The sequence below is a fragment of the Megalopta genalis genome, chromosome 17 (assembly GCF_051020955.1).
Source record: "Megalopta genalis isolate 19385.01 chromosome 17, iyMegGena1_principal, whole genome shotgun sequence".
Lineage (NCBI taxonomy): Eukaryota > Metazoa > Arthropoda > Insecta > Hymenoptera > Halictidae > Megalopta > Megalopta genalis.
In genome coordinates, this window is record NC_135029.1 from 7238081 (window position 1) to 7264911 (window position 26831).

Here is a 26831-nt window from a genome sequence, read left to right on the forward strand (position 1 = left end):
AATGCTATAACATTCAAATTTATAAGCCACATTGTCGTACACATTAAATGTATTATTATGCACTTTATCACACATTGTGTAGTTTTATTGCTAGTTTTACTCAGTTGCCAGCTATGTTTGATAGTCTAAATGACAACAATAAAAATTCAGGAATTCTCGCGATCGACCACAAGTTTTAGAACAGAAAACATAAAAATTTTCGCGATCGTCCGCACAGTGCCAACGTAATGGTTAAGTGATTAGTGACCGCGGACGTGTTAAGATCTATATGTTGCATGAATTCCGCACCTAAGGAGTTAAGTAACACTTTATCTTAACATTTTTCCAAGTTTCATTGTCAAATTAGAACACATGGTACGGAGTGATGTTGCAGGATGAAATATTTCACCGTGCCGACACTCATCAACGTTTGCAAAGTTGCAAGGTTCCACATGCCCTTACACACGTGGTAGCATTGAAATGTATTTCTGCTTCTGTAACGTTGTCACACATCATCTCTTTGATGGGACGCGACGCGGCGGTGAAAACCCGACCGCTGATAGAACCCATCCATGTTCGCAACGTTGCAGGAGGAAGTTTGCCACACCGTCCGAACTGATACGATCGCATTACAAAATGGCGTTGACGATGCCGTTTAGTTCGTCCGGACAAGTCTTAAGAATCTGGTCGTGCTACGAGACGACTTTCGATAATAGAATATTGATTTCCAATTAATCTCAAGAGGATGAGCCATTGAATTTTAAACAGGGCTCTCTCCAACATCGATTATAATACGAGCGTCATATAAATATAATGTACGAGTATACATGTGTGTACGGATTGCAACCTAGTTAGGAAAGTAGAAATTTCCTTAACACATCGGGGCTCTTAAATGAGGCAAATGGAAAATCATTTAAGATTAAAAGTTTCCAGCAGTTTAATATCAACTTTCCTACCGGTTTGTCCCTCGAACTCAAAAAGATCTATACAAACTGTTTTCTGAGAGTATTTCGTCGTCATCGTCTATGATCGATAGACAATTTTTCCAATTAGATGATCAGGAAAATTGAAAACAAATTACAAGCTTCGCTGAATTTTATTCGAACAACTGTTTGTTCAATAACGAATCAGAAGGTAGAATTTATTGATTTTGTTTTGCCATGACTTTTCATAACAAATAATAGTGAGAGTCTCGTAGTTTATAGCTCGAAGGAGGTGAAAATGATTTCATATAGGACGATAAATAAAAGAGTACCATAATTTATTGTTCGTACGGAGCCTAGTTTTCAAGAAAATCGATTTTAAAATACATAAAGTATGCGCGCTGTTCAGTATACAGTGCCATAATCATTTTTATGGTATTACTCTCAAGTTTAATATAGAATCTCTGTAACAATACGATCGATAAAACAATTTTGTAGAGAATTTCTCTTTGATAAAATAGTGACGCAAGTATTTTTGGCTAAATATCTATTTCTACTCAGTTCGGTACACGAACCTCTCGAATCCACACCAATTACAAAATACAAGAATCTTATTTTTGCCATCCGTAGTATTGTAAAATGCTTTTTATTGTTATTTATATTTTCAATATTCATGCAATAGAAACGTTTCCAGATGAGTACAAATGATGTTTTCAAGAAAAATTAGCTAATCTATCTGACCATTTATTCGAAACTTCTACGAATTTATGCTTTATACCAATGATGTCTATTTTGCACCAACGAAAGTATTAACACTCAAACGATGAGGCTCGGATCCATTTGGACCTAGAGTATAAATATTACTTGACTATCTAGGGTAGATGTCCCAGTTTCGCGCCTGCCCCGAATTAAAAACGTATAGAAAAAGAAAAGTTTTATATATAAATTAATGATCCCCATACTTTTTTATTATGTTTACCTATAAACATGTAAGATTCAGGGAGTTGCATCAATTTATTTATAAAAACTTTTATTTTTCTATACGTGTTTAACCCGGGGACACGAAAAATGCGACAGGCACGGAAACTGGGACATCTGACAATTAACTGTAATTTATTTTCTTTTTGAAGTACCTTAAAAAATTTGTTGAGAAAATTGATAAATGAAATTATAAATGATCCGAAATATACTCGGTTATATTTTTGTAAAACAAGTCTACCGTTCAAGCGTTGATACAAAAATAGTGACAAGCTCCTTATTGTTAAGATTTTATTTAAAAACACGTGATAAGAGTGTAAACCACGGACAACGTAAACCACGAACAACCATATGACATTACAAGAAGACACAAAATTGATAAAAATAAAAACGAGATTTTCATGTGCTCTCTTTATATTCATAAAGAACGCACTTCGATACATCGATTCAACCAATTCAAATACTTATTTTTTGAATAGTAATTGTATAAACATCTGTTTACATCTATTAAGTTACAACAAATGCTTGTTGTAGAGAACAACATTACTGTTGTCTCCAAATAATTTCTTATTTTTTATCGATGTTTCCCACTTTGTCTTTTCGTAGATTCTTGGTGATATTGAAACATATAATTCCACTATTCTCCTTACTTTCATAAACGTCATGTATTTCGAGTACTAATTTAGAACATTCATATTACCACCGATTGTAAATGCTGGTAGAAACTGTTTGAAATAGTCTAACACTCAGGTTAACTTAAATAGTACTAAAGAGCACTTATAAAAAATAAATTCTCAAGTAGCTCCTTGGCAAATTATAATTATTTTACTATACTTTTATGTATAGAGTATTAATGCCTAAGATGTTAAGACAAACGTACAATAACTACAAAATGGTTAATAAACAATACTAACGAAGTACAGTATAAATGAATGTTTTAATACGAAAACGTAAATTAAAATTATTCGATAGTCGCTCAATTATTGTATTAGAAAACAATTATTGTAATTAATAAAGTTATTAGAAAGTTACGTTTCAATACAGTTATCAAGAACTGACGACCCATTAAATAAAATTACCCAGGCTGTGTAAATCCATTAAATGCAATCTATTGCTAATTCAAGCACGAATAAGAATAGGAATTGATAAAATTAGGCTACAGTAATTTGAAGATTCGTTCAACTTTTTTGATCATCAGATTTCGATATCTTTCTCTTTGCTGTATTTCAGCTTGTTTAGCATCCCGAACCCTTATGAGTTCATTTAGTTTTATATACAGAGAAATACAAATACATTATATAATATAACACATCTACATGTACTTACTAGGAGCATGCCAACACACACATTTTCTAAATTAAGTAAAGAATTCATTAATCCAGGTCTCTTTGAATTATACAGTTCACATCGGCAGATAATGTGATTTAGGGTTCGCTGCTCTGTTCACATTTACAAATGGAGTGATCAATAATGCCAACCCTCGCTGGGGACACGGCTAAGTTGAAGCGATCTGCTCGGATTCTATCGATTATAACAATTAAATTTCTTTCAAGTTTATCTACGAGCAAACTGAGACAGCTATACTTATGAATTCTATGGCATCGTTTTACATTTTTGTAATAGCTCGTTTTTTAAAGGTTTCCGAACAGATCGATGTAAAAAATGTTAGATTTTAGCTGATTGAATCGTGAGAACTCATTCGTTGGACGAGTCCAGTCGTGTCTCGCTCGACCAGGGTTTTCGTACACTAAGTAAGAATTGAAAAACTTACCTTGTCCTCCAGCTCGGAGACAACATTTACAACAGCATTCTCTGCCGATTTCATGAGGGATGCGGTCTGCTCCTTTGCTGACATGTGGCTGCGGAAGGACGCCTGGATTTTCGATGCCGCTTTACAGAGCTCTGACAACAAGCAAAGAAGAAAGTGCTCTTAAGTTAATGCCGATAGACGAGACCGGATTCGATACTCTGTTTCCTCGTCAAGTCAGCGAAACAGGATTGGGAATTCGAAGCCTCCTGGAGCGACGGTTTCAGAACGGAATTCCACGTAGATCTGACACGAATTTCAGATGGTACCCGTGTCCCGGGGATCTAATTTTCGGATGTGCTAGGAAAGAGGTGTTGTGAAAGGGACAAGTATCGAAAAGGACGTTACGTTGGGTTGTCCGGAAAGTTTGCGCCGATTTTTCAGGAAAATTCAAAGGCAACATTCCTATATAACGATAGATATATTTATTTAATTACGTATGCACCATCTTTCCTCCATTTTTCATAGAAATTAGATTTCATTCTCCCAGAATTTCTCAGGTTTTTCGGCGATAAACTCTTTCCGAGGTTTTCTTGCCGTTAAGGGAATTTTGCAAAGATCCGAATAAGTAGAATTCAGAAAGTGCAATGTTCGGTGAATATGGCGGGTGGAGTAAGAGACTTTTTTCGGGTAGTCAAAGACGAGGCTTGGAATTGTCGTGATGCAATCCCACCAAATACACGGCACAACTTCGGATGGGTTATGATGATTCTGTCGCTTACACTAGGATATTTTTTGCTCATCGTTGTAAGTGATCGCTTCAAAAACGGTATGCTTACGTTGTGTTTATACAACAAAGCACAGATGTGGAAAGACTGAACGATTTACGCAATTAACTTTTACAAAACGCTTATAAATGATTGTTTCAGATATTTTTAATGTCTCTGCTAATTCACGCCCGGGTAAGTGCAGGCTACTTTCAATCAATATCTTTATTTCATTATCATCACTGCTGGATGGTCTGCCGCGCTTTCGTTGTCTTTGAAGCTGAAATCTTCAGCTCTAAACTTTGCGAACCGCTTGGGCACAGTTCTCTTGGATAAAATATCTTCTCCGTAAACCTAACATCTCTTGGCTTTCCTTTGTGCAGCATTTTTGCCTTTGCGAAAATAATATAAGATTAAATGTCTAAACTGTACTTTATTTTCTTTCATCGTGAACAAGCTACAAAACTGGCACACGTGAATTTATTCTAACCAACCTGTTTGCGAACTTGGTTGAAATGTCACTTGTCGGAACGTGTGCACAGGTCATTTGATTTGAACAATTCTGATATTTTCAAGCATGTCTTAGCGCAACATATCAAAAATCGGCTCAAGCTTTCCGGACAACTTATTAAATATCCTCATAAGGATAGAGCTAATCAGGGCGATCGCTTTTTAGTTTTGTAGCGATATTTGTGCATATGTATTTTCGTCTAATTACAAATCATTATTGCATAACCGTAGTACACGATTGAATTTTCCAATTTATTAATAAAAAATAAAATATATAGATAAATATATAAAACGTATAAGATATATATTATATTATAAATCCGTAAGTGTATGTCCACACATACGTATTTTCATTGCCTAAACATTATCGACAGTGGATGATGATACATCAAAACAGGAGGCAGTTTGGTTACTACGCGACAGCTTTTTAAACAATTTCCGTATGTTAGTTTGCTTCAAAATTTTTGACCTTTTATTTAAAAAATCATTTCAAAGATTATGCAGCTATATTATTTCCGTAATATCATAGCGTTTGTTGTATTCAGCAAACGTTGTAAATGTATTCAATGCGTCGCCATTCCGTAGCATTTGCCGAAGAATAGTCGAGGTAAATATGTCAGTTAATCCGATATTCCGGATTACCGGACGTCGGATAATGGGAACTCTACTGTAATATGGAACGCACTTCTCTTGTTCGTATTACTTTTAGATTTCGTTTTACACGGTTTCGACGCAATACACCATTCTAAAGATACGCGTAACACGGAAGACATTGTCATGATTTGCATTGTTTCTGTTTCGTTGAACGTGATTTCGATTCAACACGGAACGAATTGACCGTGTTGGAGCAGTATTGGTATTTCCGAATTAAGTATCCAGTCTTATAGATATATTGGAGACCAATAAAGTGGTTGAAAGAACACAGCAACATCTTTCATAACTCGTTACAAGAATTGTTACAAACTTTTAATGAATTTTAAACTTTACCATGAATTTTACAAACTATTGGTCCCCGTTTCCTCCCCTATTCGCACACTTTTGCCAGGGGTGTTTCCATTTCGCGAAACAGTCTTGAATAGCTTCGCTTGAAATGGCCTGTAAGGTCTGTGACGAATTTACTTTCGTGTCATCAACAGTCTGAAAACGACGATCTTTCAGCATTGATTTCGGAAATGCTGCGAATCGTATATCACTAATATCTTCATTGGCGCGTAATTCAAAAAGTTCTGCTAGATTCTAAATGGACCTCGCGTATGCGAATGTTATATCTGGAAAGTTCACAGTATTTTCTGGTATGTTCACAGTATTTTCTGGTATGTTAGCGTCGATATTTTGTGTGCGCACAAATAGGTTATCTTAAACAAACAAAGCCGAAGGTAATATGTAACGTTGACACTATAAACAAGTCAACGATTATAACGTTTCTGTCAGGGTCGAGCAATCTATTCGCTTGGTTTCCCCGAGCAGTATCAACCACTTTAAAAAATAGGTGGTTGACCCAGTTCTGAATTGGGAATGAGTTCGGAATTCGAAATGGTAGAAATTCGCCTGACTTGTGGCTGATCTGTTAGTGAAACTCAGCTGATTTCTATTTGCATAACCGATCGAGCTTCGAACTATCATACAAATCACAAATTAAAGTTGAATCCCTTCGTAGTACATATGTAATTCGTTCGACAGAAGCGATGTTAATTGTACAGATCGATGCAAATACATAAAAACTATCGTCTTGTCTACAAATAAATGGACAACGAGCACTAACGTTTCCTCGTGTATGAAGATTAAGTTTTCAATAATATTCTTTTCAAAACTTATCCTCCAAAATATAAAATCTTAGATAAAAATAAGTATGAAAGTAACTGAAAAATTTGAATTTATATTTAAAAATTTTTAAATTTGCTCTTTTTATGTTTATTTTCAAATATTTCCAGGAACGTGATCGAATGAATTACCTAGTACATATTTTGAAAAATGTAATGAAGGGTTTTTATTGGAATTGTTTATGTGTTTAAAATCTCTCATTTATAAGCAAAAGTATTAAATAAAATATTATTATAAAAATTTGGGACAAACCGTGTTGATGAAATTTTCAGTTTTATCAATACTTATGAAACAATAGTTACAGTCGCTATTGTTCAATAAGATAATTGACCGATTGCGCTGGCGGTAAAATACGAATATTATAGTAATGGCAAATCGTGGATCGTGTGCCAGCTGCATAGCATTCAAGGGGAGGAATTTCTCGATAAACTCTCTAACGTTATCAAATCGATTCGCAGTGGCCCCATTCCATGTTGCTGCTACCAGTGTTGATCGAGACCTCAAAGGAGGGTGGTCAAAACTATTCAAATTGATAGGGTTAGCACGTAAAAATTGTGTCCGCGATTATGTAGCTTCGAAACATTTACGCAAGTACTTCGAGAATGTTGTTGAAAAGGTACATTAAATTTCTCGTAACTACGGATTTTGTGCATTTGTGAAGAACTTGAACATGTACAATTAAATATGACGAGGCTGTTGAATGAAATTAAGAATGTCTAGATATTAAGTTTCAGTGAATTAAAATTACTGAGAATAAAGGAATTCTCACTTTCTACTTGGTTTCAACTTGTTGCAATTAATAGAGAAAATTTTTATTTTGCATAAAAATCCACAATCGAATCGTTCAAAACGAATGCACGGAATTTAACGTTGAACTGGTGTTTTGTAAATAAATGTCATTTGTAGCGTGTAATAAGCAATGATGGAGATCGTTGAGAATGACAATGATTGTTACAAAAAAATATATTAAATTATTGTACCCTGTTTTTTATCATAAAAATCAATATTATTGGAAAAGAAAATATAGTATTTTCGAAATAAATATAAGTAAATTGACGTGTATAATTAAAGGCGGGATAGATAGCACAAAGGCGTCTTAAAGACGTCTGGTGTAGGACATTCGAGACGTCCACGAGACGTCCATAAGACGTCCCGAATGTCCTATGAGTAGCCTATGAGTGAAAATACTTTGGAAAATGTAGTACTTATAAAATGCTGGACACTGAACGTACACGTACGTAATGTTCCTCTATTTTGTCCAATTTTCCTTACAATGTAAGCGTATAATAAAATAAGTACATCAAAATCACAATTTGCTTATCTATCTGTATCTTTCTAGTTCTTTAAATAATGTATAAAATAGCATGAACTTTTAAATTTTACATTAAAATATCTGTTAAGAAATAGATGTTTCTCCAGAATTTTTGTCGTCCAAATATGAAATAACGTCCAAATATTAATTCATAAAGAATTCGAGTTCGATTAGGTCAATATCAGTGTTGACCATAATTGCTTCCTTTGATAGTAGCAGTAAGACTGTCGTCATTTCGACTGCGAGTCGTTCAAATCAGATATACTTTCTGATCGTGGACAATTACTTGCGAGCAATTCTGCGCCTTGAAAGAGGAATCTCCTTAACTACTATAGCCACCTGATATAGACAGGCAATCGAATAAATGGCAAGTCGTAAAAGCAATCTTCGAAAACGGACGACGTATCGTCACCGCTACATGAGTATTGATCTGGTTGAATGTTCTGCAAGCTTAGAATCAGCGACCCAAGGGTGGATTTCAAAATTCTAAATTCTCCAACTTCGCGTTGCTTCCTTAAAAAATAAATCTTTCAATTCTTCCAAATGAACGATCAAATATTTTATTCGTCAAAGTTGTGGACAATCGTTTATCTGCGTATACCAGTTGCTAATTCATTTTCTGTTTATTAATGCATACGCATCGAGATTTATTTGATTTTCGCGGTAGTTTTTATATTTCAAGGAAACAATTTAACGCAATTACGAAACTACAAACGGTGTAAAACATAAACTATGCAAAATACGTTGATTGGTATTTTCCCTTCAAGAACGTTACAAAAGGGAGAATCGAATTGGCAAGCAACACACGCGCGCGCACAGGCAGTATTATATCGTCGATGAAAGTTCTTTTTTATCAATGGCAGATTAATTTACGCTAACGGATGGTTCAATCATTAACACACTAAACAGTTTCTGAAAAACTTGTTAAAATCATCGATAAGCTGCAGATCTTTATGCAAAATAAAAATTGTCGAAGGTAATTGTATGTTGTACGAAATCCAAGTTAGACGAAAATGTCTTTCCTCTTTTAATAATTATAATTAGTTGTGTGAAAACGATACAACGATATTCTTATATTCTTCTAATGCAGAGCTGTTCGACAGGCCTCGCGACAGGCAAACCCACGGGCCGAAGGCGAAGCTTCAGGGCAAAGCTACGGACGAAGGTCTTAGCGGAGTTGGGCCATGTGGTTATTGCCTACGTCACTTGGACCTATGCGGATCGTCCGATGCTCATTCTATTTTACTCAATCTCGACGTAACCTACAGTCGATCTCTGTCACCGTCTTCAGCCGATAACGTGTCGTTACTGGCTGGCACCGTTGTTTGCCCGTGTTTGCCCTGCACTTAAAATCGCTGCCCGTACGGGCAAGCTGTTGAAAAGTTCTGTTCTAATGTCTTTATATAGTTTTGTTTTTGTCCTATTCATTTCTGTCATAAATGCATAAAATTCAAAGTCTAGGTATCAATATACTGCAGATATTTATGTATTTATGACAAAAATAAATATGTTAAATATACAATAGTCGAAATTTTAGAAGAATGTAAAAATGCTATTATATTCTTTGCAACATTTTAAAAATACTGTTGAATTCTATGTGAAGAGCCATAAAATGTTTTTACGACCATTTCAAGTAGCGTAAAAACAAGGAAACAAATGGATAACGTTTATTGTTAAAAACTGACGCAAAAGATCGTATTATTAATCTCGTGTTATAGATAATTATGTTTATTTAAATATTTTGCGTTTCGTGTTCAATATTTTTTCGAACTTATCGTTTCTGTCGTAGCAATATCATTTTCACCTAATCGAAAATTCTTAGTGTACAATGTTTTTCTCCGGGGAGACTAAAACGCAATTGTAGCACAGTTGTCCAAGTACTTCGATCAATCAAACGGAATGACCGTGCGAATTTTCGGCATCGTCGAGGACAACTGCCAAACTATGGGGCAATAATTAATCGTCGCGAGATAAAGTAACAAAGGATAAACGATTTTACAAAATCCCAGCGACAAACTTTTCCAGCATTATTCAGCTGATCCGTTCTGTAATCTTAACACCGTTGGCACCGAACGTTTACTTTGGAAATTCTTATTCTAGGTGGAACTGTACGCAGAATAATCAATCTTTCTCTTGTGTAGACTGCTTCCATCTCGTGATATCCGTGACAAGAAATAATCGTTCTCAAGAAAATGTTGGCTGCAACCAGGAGCGCTGCAGATCTGTTCCCTTTCAGAAGAAATATCATACGTGCGTATATGCTAATTCGGTAAACAGATACACTTATTAGTCAATATACACATACACGAATTTGATAAGGAAATATAGCCATAAGTAACGGAAAGCTAAACTTTTTCGAACCGAGTATAATATGTGTACGGTCGAAAAATATGCATAATTTTGTTTAGCATTCTCAATAAAAAAAAGTTCGCTAGCTTTGATTTCGCTACGATAAAAACTGAGATAAAAAATTTTTCTAAAATTTGCTTTTTCTGTGACCTTTACACAACCTCATAGAATTGCATAAACATTATACAAAAGTCGATTTTCAAATGTCAGTATTTCTAAAACGCACGGTTTTCGAATCTTGACAATCATATTAGTACTTGTTGGAAAACTTGTCAGTTTATTTAGTACATATGGAGCATAAAAATATAACAAAATAAAGTATACTTCATAAAAAAAAGACAAGCAAATGAGAAAACTGAAATAACTATAAGTCTCTATAAAATACAAATTGCACAAACGTAACTCTCATTTATTAATTCTCTACGCGAAATATAATTCAAAAACATAAACTAATCGACCGATTGTCGACCACTGTAAAAACGAGTCGCAAGACTCGATTAATCGCACCTCTGCTTCCTAAATTGTCCATTTTTGTATACAATCTGAGCGTCAATTAGAGAGAATTTACTGTATAACGGTTTCGCATGATGCACTATTTCTTATGTTCTTACATTTCAGTGTATCATTAGAATAATATTAGTTTTAACACGTTGATTGTCATGTCACTAACTATTTGTTTGAATTTAAAATTTAATTTTTTGTTGACATCCATTAACTATATTTTTGCTCGCGATCTATGAAATAAAGAAGGGGCGAAGAACTAATTAACACCATAAAACTAATCAACACCAGAACTTAATTCTGGTTTAGTATACACGCGACGATTATTCCCGAAATCTCCAAAGTTTCCGTCGTTCGCCAGCAATTGGGAATATGTCTGGCCAAGTACATATCGCGTTTGAGCTATACACGCCTGTACTGCGAGCAAGACCATGTTCTGAGGTTGCTTTCTGGCTGAACAGCACATACGGATCGGATATCAGAACAGAGAGCGGCGAGGGCACATCGCGAATGCAAGCCGCGACTGAAAATCGGGGTCACGGAGTCAGACGGAAGCGTTGAGGAAATCGTAAGCAATTTCGACGGAAATTCCAAGAGTTCGAGTCAAAATTCAGAGAAGGTAACAATCTACGAGGAGGGATTTTCATAGTCCACGGGGAGCCACTGGCGAGAAAACTGGCGCACGAGATGAGAATACCGGGCCGAGTTTATGACGCGTCTCGTTTGCGGGCTACGCGAGAATGCCATCTTTTCCATCCACTTTACGAACTATGGAACACGATACGATATTCGTTTTCGTTCTACATAGAACCGCGAAGCTCATCGCGCTGCGGAGGTCGAACCGAGTGAAAAGGATGCGCGTGCGTTCTAGCAAATTTCTATTAAAATTCTCTCCCATGGAAGTGTTGAGTGGTAAGAGATCGGTTTTTGCCATTATACAATTCTTACGCGAGAACATCGCGTCTATCCGTTATCCTGAATCGTCTTTAAACCTCTTTAAACGACTTAAACGTCCTTTCATGAAGATTTCATTCGTAATTAACTAAATTTTTGATCCTCATTCGTTTCTTTTCAATCGAAACGCTTCTTGCAATAACACCTGAATTCTTTTGAAACAAGCAAATGCAGGGACCATAATTGTTATAATCGATATGAAGAAATTCGTTGCATAATAATAATTATTTACATTTAAATGTCTTCAGTTATAAATATTGATTATGCGGTGCGTACCACGTAACAGTGTGGTCACGATTCTTCGAACACTTTCGACAGACTGACAAAAAAATGTTCCTAGAGAACCTATGGTTACCAATAGCCATTATTGGCACTTTAAATTTATTTGAATTGTTCATAAATGTTGTCAATAAAATCGCGAGTTGTATCGCATTCGACGAAAACTATTTCCAGTATTCACACCAAGAAAATGTACACGAATCTCTAAATACGATTTCGGGTACTTGGATCATTGAATTCAGATCGATCGAACATTTTTCGCTTATTTTGCTGTGCAAATTTGCCCTCTGAAGTATTGATCTGTATTGAAACACCCTATCATATATATAAGTGTTCGAAGTACAATTTCTTTTATTTATAACTACGATGAGCGATTGACATAGAATTTCCGTCTCTGACGTTTATAAGTAACCGAAATAAATTTTCCTCATCGATAACCGTTACATGCGACCAGAACAGCGTTCCAATGAATTATGACTATAAACAAGGAAGAGAAAATTCCAGTTACATATAACTATTACTTGTAACTAAAAACAACAATGAATGAAAACAATAATTGTTATTCAATGATTTCTTTCGTATTAATTATTACTGATATGGTCACTGTTAAAAACCCTCAGAGAGAATTCAACGATGTAATTAAATTTTCTTCAGATTCATTACTTTACTAATAATCGAGGCAAAAGAGGGACGTAAAATAAGATAGGTCAAGGTTAATGATGAAAACACGAAAGATTCTACACAAAAACGAAGTAAAGCGACTCAGTATTTGCTTATAATTAATCAGCGTTAATATTAAATACTCCCGAAAATGAATCTAAAATAATAGTTACTCTGTAGAAACTTGAAATAGTTTCCAATGGAAGTAAAAAATAGTATGAAAGAAATATTATTATGCTACATCACTCTTTACGACAAGATATTACCAAAACAGACTGACTCAACCTTATCTTCGCCTTTTTGCCCAAAAGATGAATCCGATATTTGGCCTATTGGCATAGTGGGCTACGACATACCTAATAACAGACCCTTTGCGAAATGATTATATAAAGAACCATCTCACCGAGCTCGATACTCATTTCCAAACTTAGAGAGATACTCTCTCTCTCTCTCTCTCTCTCTCTCTATTCAGACGTGCAATCCTTATTTACTTATTTTCGCTGGGAGTAGCATTTATCTCTGGCCTTCCTCACACGCGCACAGAAAACGCGACTTTCGTTAGTTTGTTCGAGAAAAAGAAATTAAGTGAATCTCATCGTCTTCATATTTTTCGCAGAGTTCAACAGCACACACAGCTTGCAGCAGCACGTAAATTTTTTTATACCCATATTTCATATTCATTAATCAGAGCTTCAAGTTGAACACTTCCGTCTAACAGCAGTTCTCAATAATAAATGTCACGTCGATAACACGAAGGAAATAGTGTTAGGTATGTCATTCCGTGCGGAGCAGGAACGACCGTACACATTCGAATCCCGTCGCAATTGGCCCGATAAGAGGCACATGGAATTGCGAAATCGTGGCTTGCATGGCTAATAAAAATGTCAGCTGACGAGCTTATTGCATGCGACGAGAAACTCTATGCATTTATGTTAGCATCTTGCATATATAATAGTAACGAACACTGCGCGCGACGTTTGCCATCAGCTTCAATCCGGCAATAAAGACGAATTATTCGATAATTAATTGTAACATGTTCATTCAATGTTTCTCCTATCTGTTTGTCTCGGCATATCAACTGTCCGATGAATAACTTACCACGTTCAGCTTTTGCATTTTAAATCACCGTTTCTGTTACATTCATTTCTTACGCGGTAAATGTCTCTATCCGCGGCTACGCTCCTATTATCGATCAGTTCATTCTTTCATATTAAGAGAAAGTACAACAAAATATTCAAGGTTCGGGTACTTTAGTTTTCAAATCATTTTGGTCGTTGCAATCACAATGACAGCTATAATTAACAAAAATGTTCGGGACTATGTTCCCAGATGCAAAATCAATATAAGTTAAATCGGTGAATCAACTTTTACGAAGTTATTTATTTAAGAACAAAAGTTAACAGTACATTAAAATATGCACCGAAAATAATAAAGTATTCAAAATAAACCACTATTTTAAACGATCAGTTGTTATCTTATTACAAACAAAATACGCTGAACTCTGATCCTCGTCAATAAATTAAAGCTTATGCTTGAAAGGAAGAAGTATCGAAGCAATTGAACAGAACAGGCTAAGCGGATAAGAATCTTTGCAGCTGCAACTTTCAATCAAGTTCTTATCTGGATATGTATTCGGAATTCGCAGGTAGTTGAAACTCGGAGAAAAATCAAGCACACGAGCCACGATTCGTTTCAGACATCGTTTACTCGTGAACTTCAGCAATTTCTTCTTCTTACGTGAAACGAAAGCATTTTTCGAAGTGACGTCGAGGGAATCGAAGGGTGAAAGGGAATTCTAAAATTAGAGGCGTCTCTCCGGAACGATTTCGAGGGTTCGTACGTGACACTTACCCTTGTCGTCGGCGCGGAACTCTGCCTGAAGTTGTTCTTTGGTCGGCTCCGAGTTGGATTTGGTCCCCGTCTGCTTCGCAGAAGATTCAGTTTCTTTCATACTCTTTCTAGCGTGGTGGCCACGGAATGCCGCCTGTATCCTTGTAGCAGCTTCTGCCCTCTCTTTATCCCCGGCTTCGCCTTCGTTCTCCTCTTCCTCCTTCGACCCGTTCGACTCCTGCTCCTTTGCCTCTGTTTTCTCTTGTTTGGTCTCCTGTGCCTCTACCTTCTCTGAACTGTTTTCCGACGCTTTCGGAATATCTGCGGATCAAAGGAAACTGCTATCAAAAACTGATACTTATTCATTTATTCGTTTATTTATCGGCCCGTTCGCTTCACGGTGTAATACTCGTCACATTCTCGTAAGGACAATTTTACGGAAACTCGAACAGAACAAATGAACGGCTCGGAAGCCAATCGGTGTAAGTCCACTTTTTTTCGAAAACGCGCGAGTTACGCAGTACAAACATATATCTTTTCTTCGTCGCGAATTCTTCATAAATAAACACTAGAAAGCAGCGCTTATATTAACCACAGAATGATTAAACAAAATAAAATTATAAAAAAAAATGAAAATAAAGAAATCAAATAAAGTAACTAAATGTTAATATTAATTCTTTTTTATTTAGAGAAGAGAATTATCATGAATATAACATATATTGAATAGGATATTATCATTATCTCAAGAATTATGAATCTTTCTGTTATAAAATTTTATTTTATAATTTATTATTTTCGTTAATAACTCATAAACAAAGCCGCAGATTGCATTTTCGCGAAGGAAAAAGTTACTTTAAATCATCTTAACTACCCCCCATTTCCGTATTGCAAGACATTTTTGGGACACCCCGTATACATGTATATGCCGCTACCAGTTAAGACGCAATTATGGCAGAGAATTAACTTTTATTAAAGCTTGAAAGTAACATTTTTTCCTTTTTTTCTTTTTTTTCTCGTAAAGTTGTATAAAGTACTAGTACTTTTGGCTGAGTTTTTATCAAATAAGCTTTTTGTATCGTAGTAATTAGATTTACGAAAGGCATTTTTTAACTTTTTGTTATAGCCTCAGATAAAAAAGTTAAAAAACGAGAATTTTTTATTTCGTTTTTGTCATCCCAAGTTTTCAAAAAGACATTTTAGTTATCTATCATCTAAAATTGCGTTTTGTGAAAAGTGTACGAACACTTTTGTAGGTCACTCTATAACTAAACGTCTCCTACTCATATTTTTAGGTAATTTAAAGTCAATTGCGTGGGGAATGCGGGGTCTTCTCAACTTCTCGTTTTCAGCCTGTAATGAAAATTAAAAAAAATATGTTTTGTAGATCTCGGTAACTTATATACATGCTCAAAATTTCATTGAAATCGGTGGATGCATAATCAAGCTGCAGCCACTGAAAGATTTAAAAATTATCTGATTTTGATTCTCAAAAAGTATCCGATTCCGTTGAAATATTCAGCTTGCATATAAGTTACCGAGATCTATAAAATGCATTTTTTAAATTTCTGTTATAAGCTCGGATAAAAAAGTTGAAAAATGTCCATTTTTTAATTTTTTTATCATCGTAATCAATTGCAATCTAGAAAAACTTTTTGTATACTCATTCCACAGAAAATTAGTCGGTTTAACATCTTAAAGTTATTTCGTTTGAAAAATTGTTAACCTACTTTCCGAGGCGAATATATTTATGTCTCTTACAATGAGAGATAGTAATGAGAAATAGTACATAGTAAATTAAATGTTCATCCCTCTCGGAAGAATATAACAGGAATTACAAATGGAAACATAAATCCCAGCAATTTCGTAACACAGAATACGAAAAAAAATGGAATCGCTGAATAGTATTTCCTTGATACAGAAAAATTTCGATTTCTTAATCGGAATACGAAACTCAATTTCTATATTCTAAAAGCAAAGGCATAAGTTTATTTGATTTTATATGAAATGCACACTCGTGTTCGTTAAAATGTTGTCGGAGATGGGTAATATTCTGCGATATTTACAAGCAGGTGCCGTCGATTCGACAAAAATGCATCGGTCACTGAGAGATTTAATCGTAGCCTTTGATGCACCTTTGCCGTGTGCGTACGATTCCCTTTGAACCGATGCTTCGTATGGCTCTCTTGATTAAGCCGCAGCATTTTAATGTGTGAGAGTTTCTAAAAATTCTCGCTCTAAAGCGTTCCAGTTCCATTTCACTCAGCACACGAAATAGATATTAATATTGTTTTTGTATGTCGGATACAAGTAACGGGACGTATTGTTAATATTGTTCGCAATAAATTTCGTGCATTTATTTGAAAATATGAAAATATGAGAAATACGATAAAGTATTTTATCGAACTTATTCCGCCAGAAACAAACAAATTGTAACACACTCATCTTTCAATTTTCATTCAAACATGTTTTAAAGCTCTTCTAGTCGTTGGATTCGGCTAAACGATCTTTTTATAATTTTTTGGATACTTCCCTAATTACATAATCCAGACCTAACCCAGATCTTTGTATCGAAACGAAATTTAAGAAATAATTAGATCTGTTCATGTCATTAATTTGTAACATTCGTGTCGAAAAATTCTTCAGACAGTCTGGATAAAAACTATTGTGCAATAAATGGAATCGTTTTAACATGGATGTTGTGATTTTTCATTTTTAATTTTAGATATTGGTACAGTAGAACCTCGATTATCCGGGCTAGGTAGAGTGACACGAATGATCGGATAATAGAACGATTACTTATTTACAGTGTCAGATTTCATCTTTATCGATATGTACAGTAAATAGTTTTGTATGTGGTTTACCTTAGATTGAATTGATTGCACGACAGACGTATTCGAATAATAGAGAATTCTAATATTGAAGGACCGGATAACAGGAGGTTCTACTGTACCACATTGTCCATGAAACTGTGTACAGGGGAGACAGAGGCTAGAAGTTCCGATTTTGAGAAAACATAAAAATTGACCAAAAAATAATACAGTTACTTTTTTTGTTTCTGATTAATTTATTCTTAAATTCTTTAAGGTTCCCTACTTTAAGATTCTCTCGTCTCAAATTTAATATATTGCAATAAGTTTTTCATACAAACTCGTTTTTTTATGGTCAACTCAAGCGGAACTCTTCCCCCGTCGTGGGATAAGTTTTCAACGCTCTGGGATAAGTTGTTACTAAGAAATAAATGTTACACTTTCTAATGAGATGGATTAGATTACTTTCTAAAGATGTTACTTTCTCTGATGAAATAAAGGACAATTTTATTAATAAAGTTTGTTTATTAACTTTGGATTAACAGAGATACATATATGTATAGTTTTGAAAGAAAAAAGTATGCTATCTTTGGCACAAACATTAATGTAGTAAAATGGAAATAATAATCTAATATTGTGATAATTTAGGAACAACTTCACTTAAACCAAATAGAAATAACATTTTAAGCGAAAAAAAAACAGATATCGTCAAACGACTCGACAGAATCACAGTTTGGACAAATATTATATATGATACAGCATTTGGTACAAGCTCAGGTCTTGCGTAACACTAAATCCATTCTTTCCTGGGCCGTGATTTAAAATATGCATCGCACCACAATAGGAACTAATTGTTCATTTGAGCCGGGGTAAATTATTACGGTAATAATATGCCTCGAGTCATGAGGACAAGTAGCCCCAATTGACGTGTGTGGTAATGTATACAAATATTTTATTTATAGATTCAAATATTCTAATAAATGGTATTACAGCATGTTCTTAAATTAGACCAAAAAAAAGACTGCCTTGTCTAAAACTACACAATTCGCTGTCACGGACCTTACTAAATTGACTGACGGTATGGTGTGATCGCTCCACGCTTTCGAAACAATTGAAAGCATAACGCAATTCTTTTTTTTCAATATATTACCATCGGAACAACTTACCCCCGGAACTTTTAGATCTAGTCTCCCCTACGCTGCAACGGCGAATTTTAATTTTCTCATGTTGTCGAATGATTCTGTTCTTTCTATTTTCATTCTGTCAGTCTTCATTTCCTACATGATTACGGTAAAAAAAAAGTCTTCCATTTTTTTCAGGGCACAGAGTTGCGCAAATGGTCACGAACGTTTCGATATGAACTCTATAGAGCGCACTCTAAAAGTGAGAAGCTCTCTTGAGAGTTCATACCTACAGGTCAAGGATGTGCCCGACGTGTGAAAATTTTCTCTACTTCACCCACAAACTGTGAATTCATGAAAACTTCTTTCTGTCCCGATGAAACGAGAAAGTTATTTTTAGTAATATTACAGTAAATCGACTGGTGTTAAATATTTAAATACACTATGTTTGATATACACGTACAAACAAACGTTGAGGAACTTTATATATATACATATTATAGCGAAGCACATAACACATCTGTTTATATTGTAATTAGAAAAATAAAATTAACATTTCCGTTGATACAATACAATTTTTATCCCATGTTAAGAACGATTACTACAGTCAAGAATATGCATCTGTGCGTTCCTTTGTCCGTAATTTCAAAAGTAACGAAGCGTCGCTTAATTAGATAAATAAATATTTAATTGAATATACTAATTTATTCTGGCACAATGACATAGCATATTAATTAATATTACCATAAGACATTGATATATTTCATAAAACGAGTTGCATATTCTCCAATCAAACTATTGGTTGTATTCAACGATTTTATTTAATTACGCGTAAAGAACATACAAATGTAACACAAGTATAAACAACGAACAACCATATAACATACAAGAAGACACAAAATTGTCATAACTTTTGTTGCAAAATATTCGTCAATATTGAACTGCTAATTTATCTATTCACTGAATGTAAATTGACATTTAATAAAGTCCTTACAGCATTAATGTATTAAAGTCGCAGATGAAGAAAATGTATTCAACTGCAAATGTAGTAACTGCGAAGGAAATTTGATTCGCATAAAGATTCGCTGTTTAGCTATTACGCAGTGATCGTAAAATCTGCGGTGAGTGTTCATAGTTCATAAATGGCGATGTATATAATTCAACCTAAAAGGATACAAAACCGTTCGTTGCATATGTTTTGTTACATATTTTATGGGAAAACAAGATTACGATAACGTAATACGCCGGTTCAGCTGTCGCATGATTTACAAAATAAAATTATAATAAAGATACTCGGTGGATCGCTGCAACAAGATAACAAATTCGGGTACAATGCAGCATGGTCTGTTTATCGGACAAAAGCGGTTCGTTTTTCCGCTACGCGCCACCTATGTTTTTATGCAGACTCAGGCCTCGCGTTTCTCTTTTTGTAAATAAAGGGCTACATAGCCCGACATGTATCACGGGTATGAAAAAATAAGGGGGAAGGGGAAAGGAAAAGAAAAGAATGAGCTCGCGTGGGAGACGGTGATAACAAAGAAGACCGTGAATCATTGCTACTGCACCACTAGTGACACGTGTACACGACGCAACACGGCCGTGCTTCTTCAGTCTAATTACTGCCTCGATATTTCGCGCGGCGCGGCTGGGCTCAGTTCGGCTCGGCTCGGCTCGGCGCGAGTACGCGCCGAACAGAGTAGCGCGGAGAAACGCTTATTTCAGAGTGGGATTTCGGATTCCACAGGTTCGCAAGTCTCAAGGAATTTGTTTCGTTTCCGGTGAAAGAAAGCCCGACCGATAGAAAGAACGAGAGACGCTCGTAAATTAAAATGGAAAATTTGAAGTGGCGAATTGGGAAAGATCCAGGTCAATTTCAAGGGGATTTCTGACGCAGAGAAGGATTGGAAGCCATCCGTTAGCTACTTTCGAAATGCAGGACAACGACGTGTTCTTCCATTTCCCGCGATAATTATTTGTTTGTCAGACTGGACAGCTGCCAGAACGAACGATGATTTGATCATTAGAAAATAATTGATTGCTTCGCGACTTAAACGAACCGTCCGATTTGCGATGAACGTGACGGCTGTATCATTGATCGATACTTCCATCTAGAAAATTCCCAATGTTCTCGGTTTAGATGCGAATTTTACGAGGCAGAAATTTGACGAGAATTCCCGTCGATTTTAATAAGAAGAACGCGTAAAAAACTCGACGAGTTTCCCGAAGCTGAAACTTGCTCGACGAATAGCACGCGTAACGCTGGAGTGTTGGTAATAAAATCTGTCTAGAAATGAAAATGTAAGACTCTCACTGTGTGTCTCATAAAATCTGATACAGGACGAAACACATGAAACATTAAAAATTTGTCAAAAATACTGTAGACGCATAATAATCCATTTTGAATACTATCGTGTTGGTCAATAAGTCATTGTGTTTTCTTTTTCCGTAAATGTAAGACAAATTTTCCATAAAAATAAAACTTTTAATCAATAATATATCTTCCATTTTGTGTTCGATTACATTTTGCCACTTTTCAGGCAATCTCATGATACGTGTTCAAAGAATTTCTTGTTTTTTCGGCAAAAAATTGTTCCAAGGACAATTCGACATCGTTATCAGCAGGTAAAGGTATTTTTACTATTTAACATATTTTGTAGAGAACGAAATAAATGATAATCACATGGTTCCAGGTCTGGTGAATATGGTGGATGTGGTAAGAAATCCTATCCAAGCTGTACTAGTTTTTGACGAGTGACCAAACTTGTGTGTTATCTTCTCTTTGACGGCATCGTTTAATTTAGCCAGTTGGTGATAGTATACATCCAAATTAATGGTTTGGTTCCTTGAAAGCAATTCAAAGTGAAGAATTTCTTTGAAATCCCACCATACTGACAGCATAATCTTCTTTTTCGTGAATATATCGCAGGTTCATTATGTTTGTTGGTAACCGTTCTTTTTACGAGGCTTTAAAAACGCAGCAAGAAATTACAGGAATATAAGCATTATGGTCAGCGTTCGCGAAAGATAAAAGCTTCGGAAATCGAGACCACTGTAGAATTCATGAATCGAGGAATCAATTCCAGCGAAGGATTTAATGGCTGCCCGTTAATAATTAATCCTTTCAACTAGCGCACCCCTACCACTACCACGATTCATTGCGACTGGAAAATCTGAACTTTCTAATAAACTCGTGTAGTCACGCTTCGCAGAATGTTATTGTTTTTCCTGCGACCAAGGATAATTTACTTCGCGCAGCGTTCAGCTTTGTTTGAAATTAGTTCTGTAACCATTAGGTTATTATCGTGTTCGTCCGGTTTTTGACAATGTTTATTTTCTTGCAGTCTAATTTACAATTAACTTCACTCCGAATCTTTAATGTGCAACGTTAAGACAACGTCAAGTAATAGCGAGCACTTAACCTGTATTTTCAACTGCAAATTGTTAAGATTGGTTTTGGTTTTTACAATTACATATTATGTCAAAGATGGACGACTTTAAACAGCATTTACGACATATTATGCTTTTTTATTATGAAAAAGGGAAAGACGGGACCGTACACCAAAACGTATATCAGTAATGGTTTGCAAAGTTTTGTGATATAAATTTTTCTCTTAACGATCCACCACGCGCTGACCGACCACAGGAGGTGGATAATGATCAACTGCGGAATTTAATTGAGTATGACCCGCGTTACACAACGCGGGATATTGCCCAGATCCTAAAAATATCAAAGTCAAGTGTAGAAAATCACTTCCATGAACTTGACTTCATCGGCAGGCTTGACGTTTGGGTTTCGCACCCGTTGACCGACGCGAATCGTGTAACCCGCAATTCAATCTGTGACATGCTTGCGAAACGTGAAGGAGCGATGCGTTTCTCAAGCGAATGATTACGGGAGATGAAAAAAGTGGATCGTCTACGAAACCACCACGAACGACGGCAAAACCAGACCATCGCCCGAAAAAAGTTATATTATCAATTTAGATGGAATTACAAAGGTATAGTGTTTTATGAATTGCTTCCAAGCAATAGAACTGTTAATTCAGGAGTATACTGCGAGCAGTTAGACAAATTACAAAGATCCATCAAGGAAAAGCGTTCAGAACTGCTGAATCGTAAAGGAGTTGTCTTCCAACACGACAACGCCAGACCCAACACTTCGTTTAAGACAAGGCAAAAAATACAGCAACTGGACTGGGATGTCCTACCATATCCACCATATCTTCCAGACGTTGCCCGAACAGATTTTCATTTGTTTCGTTCTTCACAAAATTCGCTAAATGAAAAGAAACTCAATCCTGAAGAGGCTGTTACGGAGCATTTGGAGCGACATTTTGCGGGGAATGGTGAGAAATTTTATGAAAGGGGGATTATAAATTTGCCCAAAAGATGGGAGACTGTTATGAAAAAACAATGAAGAATATGTAATTGAATAAAGATATTTCTTTGTATACAAGAAATCTCTCCTTATTTACGCATCAAAACCGGCGCGAACTTATTGAGCAACTTAATACATCCTCTGGGAATCAGAACTGTCGTTAGGTCATTCATTAAAATGCAGTAATACGCGGAAGATTTTAGATTTATCAATCTCTTTCAATCTGTCCTACTCTAGAAAAGAAAACTTGTGCAATAGATTCCATAGATATTCTGTATTTCGATAAAAAAAAAGTAATTATTTCAATCGTAATAATTATATGTTAACAAGTATCACAATTAGTGGTATTTTAGTAAATACATTCCTCTGAAGTGGAAACAGATGCTTTGTGTCTGTTCGAGTGACATTTATTAGAAGAAAAAGCACAATTAGTTTCCAGAAAATTTCGACGGTAAAAGGAATTAGCAAACAATAGTTAAAGAGAATGTACCTAAGAACAAAATTGGGCCGTTTAATATCACTTTACTGTACTGCTGAAGAGAATTTTCTTAATTATCAGTCGTGCATCATATTCCGGTAGGAGTTTACCAACTTGGGCGGGAGTTGGATAACGACTCTATTAGCACGACGATTAACCTTCATTAGGTAATCTTGAAACTTCACAATTTTACAGAGAGCCATTATATGAGCAAAGGACACCTTGCTGCGAGAAACGGCTGTTTAATTAACTAATGAAAGTAATTTTCTAAGCATGTTTTATTAATATCAGATTATGTGCCCCCTAAAACCATTGAAATTTCGTTTCAAACATTTTTTAGATTTATCGATTTAAATTGGTCATCCTGTATATCCATATCATACATATAAGACATCTCTGCACGAATATCTTTGTTTATTCACATCTTGTCGTAAATTACAAGATGTTCCTCGACATTGTTGAACCGAAGCCGTGGTCTGTTTAATACTGTTCGCCTTGTCCTGTTCCGTCGCAACGAGTACTCTTCCTTCATCCCAGGAGAGACGATCCCGTTTAATTAAAGCAAAGCTCGATCTAGACGAGATCTGATCTTGTATGGGCGAAGAGTAACATCGGGGGATTAGGGTGCTGTCAGCGCAGTTTAGGTACTTTCACACGTCTCACCTTCACCTTATGAGGGTAATTCATGGTTTTTACGTAGGTGAATCGCGATAATCGAATCGATCGTTTTAGGGGAAACTTCGCCTCTGCCCTTCAAAGATTAACGAGCGTAATCCAACAACCATTAGAGTGGAACGTGGGATTTAACGTTTCGTGCATCGTAAAGTGAATTGTTCACGTGCTCTAATGAATACCTATCCGCATTATAAATAACGCATTCTTACTCGACTTTCAAAGTGTCCAAATTATAATCCAGTGACAGTTTAAAGCGCGTCGTACTTTCATAATTGTTTCAAAACATTTACAAAACCAGGATCTAAGTAACATACGTCTACATATGGCATACGACATTCCATGAAGTTCGTTGTCTTTTCGTTTATAAATCTAATATGTACCGACCAAAATACATTAAATGAACTGTAAAGTATTTTAAAGTGCATTTACGGTTTTTTAAATTCGCGAATTGCGTAGTTTTAACAAGGTAGTAGTCACATAGGAGGTAAGTAAATGTTTTACCGTCACTATTTTTGTACCTAATTCAATTATTTCATGTCAATATCGTCTATTGCTCTATTCTTATAAATCAAATAAGATTTAAGAACATGATGTGACAGCATTTATTAGAATATTTGAAGATATAAACAAAATATTTGTATACATTACCACACACGTCAATTGGGGCTAGTTGTCCCCATGACTCGAGGCATATTATTACCGTAATAAGTTACCCGAGCTCGAATGAACAAATATAATAGTTCCTATTGTGATGCATATTCTAAATCACGGCCCAGGAAAGAATGGATTTAGTGTTACGCAAGAACTGAGCCCGTACCAAATGTATAAAGAAAGTAAATGCTGTATTATATATTTGTCCAAACTGTGATTCTGTCGAGTCGTTTCACGATATCTGTTTTTTTCGCTTAAAATGTTATCTCTATTTGGGTTAAATGAAGTTATTCCTAAATTATCACAATATTATATTATTATTTTCATTTTACTACATTAATGTTTGTGCCAAAGATAGCGTACTTTTTTCTTTCAAAAATATACATATACGTATCTCTGTTAATCCACACACACACACACACACACACACACACACACACACACACACACACAAAGATAATAAACAAACTTTATTAATAAAATTGTCCTTTATTTCATCAGAGAAAGTAACATCTTTAGAAAGTAATCTAATCCATCTCATTAGAAAGTAACATTTATTTCTTAGTAACAACTTATCCCAGAGCAATCAGTATTGCCGTTCTTAGTAGATTGCACCATATATATTTCTGCTTGCGCGAATACTCCTAAAATTCGAAAGGAAATAAATGGAGTGAACAAAATGCATTGAATAGAACTATCGTCTTCGACGACATATTCAAGCGCGATTCTGCCGGAAGAGTGTGCATGAAAAAGCAACGATTGCGGAATGCTACATGGTTTCCGATATCTCGATCGCAGATGGTTTCCTTTATTTCCACATTTTGCTGTTCGCAAGTGTCCTACATAACTCTTCCTATCGTGGCTGTTTCCGAAACCGTCGAATAGCCCGGAGACTGGGATCCCAGTAACTTTTAATGAAGACAAACGCGGCCGTGTTTACTAGGATTCCGAGGAAGATAAACTGGTGCAATATTTTCTTTGGTTAATAATCCGTCGTTTCCCAGATGAAGAGGTTAAACAGAATCTGTTGGCGTATAAACATGATTATACTCCGAAAAAGTTTGACATTTTCGCTTCGCGAGAGTCTTAGATTTCTTTTATGCTAAGGAGATGTAGCTCGTTCAAATAATTTCTCGTAAATTGGATTATTATTCTACAAATTTTATCTTTGTATCCTCTTAGCGTAGAACAATTTTTTTCCACCAAAGTACGTATATTATCAAGCAAACTATGTGAAATTTCCTTCGACTTCTAAAATTATTGCCAAATGTCTGATATTAATGAGTATATTTCACAGATTACGCAAACACAGATTATGCAAATATATAAATTCATCTGTATCCAAATTATACGTTCACCATTTTTCAAATCAAATTACCCTTTTATAGATCAAATTCACCGTTTTCCAAATCAAGTTCTTCTACTTTTCTTTTTTAAACTATTGTAATGAAAATGAAATCCAATGTTAATTTGTTGTTCTGAAATTTGTATCTTTATTGTGCATATGGAACGATGTACTAAAAATGCGTATTATAGTAATGGAAATACCTTTATCTGTGCAAATAGTAGTTTCAACAGAATTATTAATAACATCAACAAAAATAATGCTTTTTCCATAGAGAACTGAACTTCTGAAAAAACTTCGATTGGATCATCATTGAAGGCGGTAAAAATAGTAAAATGGTTTTTGCTGGACCAACAAGGTCTTACAATTGTTGAATCTTGTGGAAGCTTGCATTATTTGAAACTATCTGTAATTTGAAGTAATATTTATATTATTTCGCTCTCGAGATACCCATAAAATGAATGTTATTCGCAATAAGAATGTATAACATTCATTGTGTGAATAACATTCATTTTATGGGTATCTCGAGAGTGAAATAATATAAATATTACTTTAAATTACAGATAGTTTTTTTTATTATATAGACACTCTTATCATTATATATTTTATGGGTGAATTTACTTTGAAAAGAGGTTATGTTTTTTTGTATTACATCGTGGCAGTATTTGAAGACAAGGTTAACTGCACTTATATGTAACATATTTTTTAAGTAATCTTATGAAAATTATAGGGAATTACAAAATTGTCAATGTCTTACTCCGCACCC

General features: G+C 35.2%; 1 protein-coding gene and 1 long non-coding RNA gene across 2 annotated transcripts in view; one reads left to right on the forward strand and one right to left on the reverse strand.

The window, feature by feature from the left end:
* igl (IQ calmodulin-binding domain containing protein igloo) overlaps positions 1 to 26831 on the reverse strand; it is a 196964-nt gene that overhangs the window by 89925 nt on the left and 80208 nt on the right. The window contains exons 2-3 of the mRNA XM_033478504.2: positions 14632 to 14931; positions 3652 to 3782 (exon numbers count right to left, since the gene is read on the reverse strand). Coding sequence (XP_033334395.1) covers positions 3652 to 3782; positions 14632 to 14931 — 431 coding nt within the window. The remainder of the gene's footprint in view (positions 1 to 3651; positions 3783 to 14631; positions 14932 to 26831) is intronic.
* On the forward strand, positions 20173 to 22998 carry LOC143260725 (uncharacterized). The gene is made up of 3 exons (XR_013035018.1): positions 20173 to 20989; positions 21076 to 21160; positions 21229 to 22998. It is a non-coding gene; the product is annotated as an uncharacterized LOC143260725 (long non-coding RNA).